The 7,542-nt window shown below is 58.1% G+C and overlaps 1 protein-coding gene across 1 annotated transcript in view; it reads left to right on the top strand.

Annotated features, from left to right (window-relative positions):
- VOLCADRAFT_100223 (uncharacterized protein) overlaps positions 1–7,542 on the top strand; it is a gene marked incomplete at both ends in the record, with an annotated part of 18,235 nt that overhangs the window by 1,350 nt on the left and 9,343 nt on the right. The window contains 8 exons of the mRNA XM_002958844.1: positions 605–640; positions 762–832; positions 2,750–2,940; positions 3,248–3,651; positions 3,837–4,048; positions 5,573–5,674; positions 6,507–6,636; positions 7,341–7,521. Coding sequence (XP_002958890.1) covers positions 605–640; positions 762–832; positions 2,750–2,940; positions 3,248–3,651; positions 3,837–4,048; positions 5,573–5,674; positions 6,507–6,636; positions 7,341–7,521 — 1,327 coding nt within the window. The remainder of the gene's footprint in view (positions 1–604; positions 641–761; positions 833–2,749; positions 2,941–3,247; positions 3,652–3,836; positions 4,049–5,572; positions 5,675–6,506; positions 6,637–7,340; positions 7,522–7,542) is intronic.

A 7,542-nucleotide genomic window follows, 5' to 3' on the forward strand; every position in this document is an offset into this window, starting at 1 on the left:
TGGGTGGAAAGAAGGCAGCGGGTCTGTTCCTGCATGCAATGGGAGAGGGGGGATGTTTAGAGGAGGCAAAAATATTTTTTCATTTTGTAGTCAGCAGCAGCCGCAGCAGCAGCAGCCGCCGGCAGATCAGCAAGCAGCTGCAGCTGGGTGGCCATGGCCCGGGCCCTTTATCGCCAGGGTTTGCGGCAGCTTCCCTGGTGCCAGGACCCGAATGCAGGGTCGACTGACTGCCGGAACTCGGGGCGTTTACGACACGGCTAAGATGGAAGTGGCTGATCTTTTAGCAGATTTTAATAAACAGATTTGATCAGGTGGCCAATTTTTTGTTTTAATTTATTTGTACGGTAAGACGGGCTGTTGGGCGGCCGTGTCAACTTTCTTCGCTCAGAAAGGAGCGCCCGCTGTCCAATCCTCATGGGGTTAGTAGTTTTAACAGTTATAACAACCAACTATCAGAAACCAACCAATTAACAACTGTCATCTCATAACAACTGTCAACTCCCAACAGCAGGAGGCGGCGGCGGCGTGCTGCGCTCGTTCGCCGGCCTATTTGCTCGCATGTCGGTGACGGATGATGCCGCGACAAACATCGGCACCACGGCAGGCGGCAAAGGCGGAGGCGGAGGCGGCGGAAGCGCAGGTGCGAGTCAGGAACATGCCCACTATGGGCCGTCGGCAAGTGGCAGCGGTGCTGGCGCTGGCGGCGGTGGCGGCGGCGGCGGCGGTAGCGGTCTCTCCTTCCCCCGTCTGCGCCGCCGCAGTGCCAGCAGCGGGTTCGGGAGCACCAGTGGCACCGTTACGGCAAGCCCGGAGGGTACGGCAACCAGCATGAGTAAGGATCAGTCCGACAGCAGCAATATCGTTATTGTGAAACCGAAAAAGCTGTTGGTGCCGCTAGAAATACGGCAGAGACTGCTTGCGGACGCGGCGGCGGCGGCCGCTGCCGGCGGCGGCGGCGGCGGCACGGCGGCGGCGGCGGCAGGGGGGGACAGCAGTGCACGACTCCCAAGCACCGGTCAGCTCCGAAATGCCAGTCTACGGCACTATCTGCACGACGGCACTGGCAATGGCATCGCCGCTGCTGCCGCTGCCGCTGCCGCGGCGACGGCATCGGTAAGCCTTGGCGGCGGCGGCGGCAGTGGCGGTGGCGGTGGCGGCGGCAGCGACGGAGACTGGCATGCAAGGCTGGCTTCGGAGCTGGCTAGCGCATACGCTTCCATGGGGTCGTGCAGGTACGGATCAAACCAAACATCAGCAGATGCCGTACCCCGCTATGATACCCACTTGCGGCTGCATGGAAAAAAGGCACTGTCTAAACTGCTTGGTTCGCTACTGCTGCTACTGCTACCATGCTACTGCATCCATCTACTGCTGTGGATGCGGGTACGGTCGCTGCCGTCGGCCCTGCTACAGCTGCTTTGCCGTCACCACTGCGGCTAAGGCAAGTGCGTCGCTACTAATGCTACTGCCACTTTCGCCATTCGTTGACTGGTGCAGGTCAAGGACCCCCTCGGCGGCGGCGGCGGCGGCGGCGGGCCTACCCAGCAACGACCCGGGGGTTGCCACGTCATCCTCCACAAACTCCCTCAAGCAGCGCCTCTACACACCTTCAACGACCCAACTACTATCGCAACTGACACAACTGGCACAACAACAACAACAACAACAACAACAACAACAGAATCAGGCGGCTGCTTTCCCGCGCGGCGGCGTCGGGAACAGCAGCGGCGGTGGCGGCGGCAGCGGCGGCAGCTTGTACGATGTCGACGGCAATGGCATAGCGGGCAGCGACAGGGACGCTGTGGAGGAGCGTACGAGCGCTGTGAGGATGGGGCAGGGGGTTGCGGGAGGAGAGCTGATTAGCTCTGTACGACTTGGCAGGTTCTTACATATACAACTTTTTATACGGTTATGGTTCCTTTTGGGAAAAATAGGTTTTGGGAAATAAATGGGATTTTTTTGAAAAATTTCCAAATCCACAACACACAATGCTACTTAGTGCTGCGAGCCGACCAAAGAAGCTAATCTAAATCTAAAATACCGTTGTCTCTGGTCATGTTTACCGTTGATAGGGGCAGCTACTTGCGCAACTGCATAAGCAGATTGCCGACCTAAGACAGCTCAAGGACGCTAACCGAATCGGGGGCAGTGGCGGCAACGGCGGTGCCGCCGCCGCCCCTGTTGTACGCCCCAACGGTGTCAGCGCCTACTCTTACCAGAACTGTCATCGGCAGCAGTTGACGGCAGCGGCGGCGGTTACCCCCACGACGACGCCGACGGCGGCGATGGCGGTGGTGGCGGCGGCGGCGGTGCCGACGACGACTGCGGCGGCGACCTCGCGTCAACTCTTCGACAGCGGTGGCCGCGAGGGCGGCGGCGGCGGCGACGGCGGTGATGGCGGCCTGACGGTATCACCGCCGTCATCGCTCTGGCGGAATCAGGGACAGCCGTCTCCGCAAGGGCCGTTGCAACAACAACGGTCAACGACAAACCCAACTAACTACAACCAGCAGCTACAGCAGCTGAAGCAGCTACAGCAGCAGCTGTCGAACATACAGAACGGCAACCAGCCTTCCAATCAGCCGCAGCTACAGCAGCCACAGGTACCGCCGCCACGGCAGCTACAGCAGCCGTCGCCGCCGCCGCCGCAGCAGCAGCTACAGCCGCCGCCAGGGGGAGGGTGTCTCCAATTGCCCGCATCGTCCCAGGGCGCATCTTCCCATTGGTCATCATCGTCATCGTCGTACAGGGGCCCCACGGATGGGGGCAGCTCCGAAGCCGCCATGCTGGCAATTTACGAGGACTCAGCTGATGACGTGGCGTACGGCACCGGCGCTACGTTAGCGAGCCAGGGCAGCGCCGCCGCCGCCGCCGCCAGCGCCATAGGGGCACACCCCATCAGCTTCAGCCCGGATCTGAGCACGCGTACGTCACCCAACGGTGGGTCAACTAACAAACTAACCAACTAACTAGGTATCGGACGAACACCAGCGCAATGTCGCAACGCGAAATTTGTGTAGCCCGCTTCCCCGTGTGTGATTGTGTGTGGACCTAGAACCCCTTGCATACGATTACCCCCCCCTTTGCCATCTCGTTCGTGGTTCGTCTTTCCCCCCCTTGCCCTCTCCCCGGGGCATCAACTTCACTCCTCCGTGGTTCGCCTTCTCCTCACCCCTCCGCCACCCGCCTAAAACACAAAACCTCACCACCACACCTCCCTCCCTCCCCCGGGCGCCGGCTGCCGCAGGTTCTCAGGCTGCCGCGACGTCCCCAACCACCACGAGCCAGCAGGGCCGTGTCACCCGCGGGCTCTCCCGCCTCAAATTACCCACTACGCTGGGGTTCCGCTCCGGAACCAGCTCCAGGGAGTCAACTGAAACAGGGGACCGTGGTGGTGGCGGCGGCGGCGGCGGCGGCGTTCGTGGCCACAGCTTCACGATGGGCCGAACGTCGCCGTTTGGCAACATGGGTTCGGGGAGGCTGACGTCGGTTGAGTCCCCCTTGGCGGGCCTTATATCTCGGTCGCCGCCGGGCAGCGGCGATGCTGGCGGCGGTGGCAGCGGCGGAAAGGGGAGTTTTACGGGTTGGCGGGCTAAGAGCTCGAAGGCGTTCCTTGGCAGCAGCGGCGGCAGCACCGTGACGGGCACGACGGTACGACGGGTGACGGGCGGTGAAACGGGAGAGGAGACCCTCGTAGCTATGCTACCTGATCCACATGTGCTGTATCGTACATCCTTTTTCATCTCGCAGTTAGGTTTCTATTTTCGCATTTTTCACACGGTGACATCCGCTCCCCCGCCACCCCGCCCCCAACCCCCTGACTCGCACAACATAAGGCCCGCTGGGGTGCGGAGGGGACCAATCAGAGGGTACATGGGAAGGATGGCGCCTTGGCGGCGGCGGCGGCGGCAGAGCTGACGGACGGGGGGGAGTCGTCGCAGCGCAGTACGGCAGCTGCGGCGGGAGCGGCCGCGGGGGGAATCCGCTCGGTCGCTATGCAGAAGTTGCGTCGCACCGTGGGCCTTATCCGAATTGCTCTGGCGTTCAAGTAAGTGGGAATGTGCGGACACGATTGGTTTTAATTTGGCCTTAATCTGAATTTTCTTCTGCTAAGGGATGAAGGTTGCATTTCGGCTGGTTGGAAATTGGGGGTGTGGTAAAATAGCTAGTACACAATACGCACAAATAATTATTATAATAAATACGCGCGGAGCGCATAAGCAGCATCTCGGGCCCTTTGCGGCCTCCCCCCCCTCAGGTAGGGCTCCCGGTGTGTGGTGTAGGCGCCGCGTGCGTGAGCACAGCTTTGAAGAGTGGGTAACTCCAGAAAGCGCATCGACTCCAGGAAATTTCAGTACACATACGTACGTACGCACGCGTGCGTACATGCGTTGTAGTTGGATCATCTTCGGTTTAGCGACGAAATTTGGTAACAATTGCGTTGGATCTGGATCTCGTTTTCGCTGCGGCTTCTGGCGCGCTAAGCGTCCTATTCTTCTTGCAGGAACTAAAGCTATTTATTATTGGGATATTATCACCGATAAAGTAATTGTAATTCTTTTGTGCTGCAGGCATGTATTTGTTATGCTTGTCCCTATATTTCTATGTATAGATAGATATCAAAAATAGCAGCAAGGTAGGTTGAGCACTCTGCACGAGCTCTGCATGCATGCGAGTATGTACGTCCGTTGTTGGTATGTATGTATATATATTTCATGTATTATGTATACCATGTGTTATATATATTATGCATTATGTATTATGTATTTTACGTATTATGTATATATTTTTATCCGATCATGAAAAAACGTTCTTTAATGTTTTTTGTGTAATATATAATATGTAATATGTGTTACGTGTGTGTGTGGTTGTTACAGTGGGCTCCAGACTCACGAGTGTTACGTGTTATGTATTATGTACGTATGCGTGTAGGAACGAGGGCAGCCTTCGGAATGGTGGCGGCGGTAGCATGCGGAGGGAGTCCGCCGCCGCCGCTCGGAGCCAACACCCGCGCCGACCATCTTTGTTGTGGGATCCCCAACACGGCCCCCTGGGCGGGGGAGCGGCGGACAGCAACCTGCACTCAGAGCTCTCCAACATGGATCTCAGCCCCAAACTCAGGGTTCGTACGAATGCATACGAGCGTTACGAGCATGTGCAATCGTGTACGAGTGTGTGCAAGCGTGTGCGAGTGTGTGCAAGCGTGTATGAGTGTGTGCAAATGCGTCTCCTGTGTTTCGTCCTCTGTATTTTTTATTGTTTTTACCCTTCCCTCACCTCCCGGGTAGCTCCTGGTCCATTAGCGGATGGTATCTATCACGTTTTATTTAGCGTTTCATGCTAAGTAAAAGCAACGATAAATTTCCGTGCTACTACTGCTGCTGCTGCTACTGCTACTGCTACTGCTGCTCGTACTGCTCCCTGCTGTTGTTAATGGTCCTACTGCTGCTGCTCCTGTTAATGCTGTTATTGATGCTGCTGCTGCTACTGCTGCTGCTGCCGTACCACCGCAGCGAGGCCGGCTGAGGCGCACCTCCGTGGACGGCTTCCTGCGGGACTTCGTGGCGCGGAGCTTCGGGCAGCAGCAGCAGCAACAGCAGCAGCAGCAGCGCCACCCGCGGAGACGGAGTTTGGATCGCGAGTCCACGGGCAGCAAGATACCGCTCAGTAACAGGTGAGTGTGTGTGTGTCTGTCTGTGCGTGTGTGTGTTTTGTTGTGCGTGTGTGTGTCTGCCTCTGTGTGTGTCTGTCTGTGTCTGTGTGTGTCTGTCTGTGTCTGTCTGTGTCTGTCTGTGTCTGTGTGTAATGTGTAATGTTACAGAGTGGGAGGCTTCTGGGCCGCTTTATCACATTGTCAGATCTACGATCATGTATCACCTTATAGCACCATCCACCACTACCACACTGTACTTCGCCATACGAACTGTAAGTCCAAGGCGGCGGATCCAGCCTTCAGGGACCCCTCCTCGTCCATTCACCCGAACATCCGAAGAGACGGAGGGTTCGGCAACCGCCACCAATCCAGCGTGCGAATCTGGTCCATCAACTGTGACCTCAACTCCACATCTCAGCAGCTAGCCATAATCTCGCGCTCCCGACTAATTCGGGGGTCTACCCAGGTATCGAATCCAGGACCTTAAACCGCTAATTGCAGTAATGTCAACCCAGACCAGACCTGTGTCTGTCTGTGTCTGTGTCTGTCTGTGTGTCTGTGTATGTCTGCTTGTGTTTTGCATTATTCGTCACCCGACCACCCGGGGAACCGCGGGGTACCCACCCACCCGGATGATGATGCAACCGGCATCCCAGCACGGGGGGGGGGGAGGGAGAAAGGATCCCAACGGCCCCCAACAGCCCAACAGCAAATGACCCGGGACCTGGGTGCGGAAGAGCTTGTGGGGGCCTGGGTGCGGAAGAGCTTGTGGGGACCCGCCGATGTACGTCTTTTCACTTCTTTCCTCTGCTTTGGCTGGTTGGTTCTTGTCGTACGTTCCGTACATCGGCAGGTATTTTGACGACGACAGCGACGAAGCGGATAATGTGGGTCAGTCCGACCCCGCGCCTGAACCGCCGTACGAGATTGGCCTGGCCTTACCGCCGCTGCCACGTGCGTCTTTCGAGTACACGCTAGAGCAGGTTCGTGTGTACGAAGGAAGTGTTTACGAACATTTGTACGATGGCGGGTAGATATGGAACGGGAACCCTAGGACCCTAAGAAAAGTCACCATGACAACCGTAATTGTTGTACGGCATCACATCCGTTACGTTTTTATTAATAAACTCAACAACACAAACAGCAAAAATGTTTTTTTGTGTCGTTTGTCGTTTGAAGAAATTTGCTTTTGCACGCGTAACAAGCTTGTATGGAGTAACCTGTTCTGAAGGTCGTGGACCAACTTACTCAATAACTACTGTACCTAACCACCTAACTATGCAACCAACCATGCAACCTCCAGTCGCAAAACAGCGCCGGCCGTCCTTGGAGCGCTCAGAGCAGCCGCGCGCCCTCCCTTGACGAAACTGCCGCACCAGCCAACCGTAACTCGGTCAACCGTCAACCACCAACCGACGGGCCGACTGAATTGGCTCCGACCTCATTGAGCTCCCGGCCCGCAGCCACTGTCACTGATGTTGTTACCGGTGGAGGTGGCGGCGGTGGCGACGGCGACGGCGGAGGACTAAGCACCGTCGGTCAAGGTGGCGGCGATGGCGGCGGTGGCGGCAGTGGCGGCGGTGACGGCTCTATTACCGCCGACGGCAGCTTCCGCGTCGACGGCCGTGGACCATCGCCGCCGACGACGCGGTGTTCCGCAGAGCCCACGCTGCCGCCGATGCCGCAGACAGCGCCGGCGGCGGCAACGGCGGTGGCGCTGCCACAGGTGCCGCCGCTGCCGCAACTGTCTTCCATCAAGTCTTGCGGCGGCCTAACTGTTATGCCGTACAGCACCCACCAGCCCTCCCGCTTCGCGCCCAAGGGTGCCGCTGGCGGGGACTCCTCGCGGTCTCTGAGCCCTGCCAGCAGTGCGGCGGCGGCGGCGGCGG

Source organism: Volvox carteri (assembly GCF_000143455.1).
Source record: "Volvox carteri f. nagariensis unplaced genomic scaffold VOLCAscaffold_109, whole genome shotgun sequence".
NCBI lineage: Eukaryota > Viridiplantae > Chlorophyta > Chlorophyceae > Chlamydomonadales > Volvocaceae > Volvox > Volvox carteri.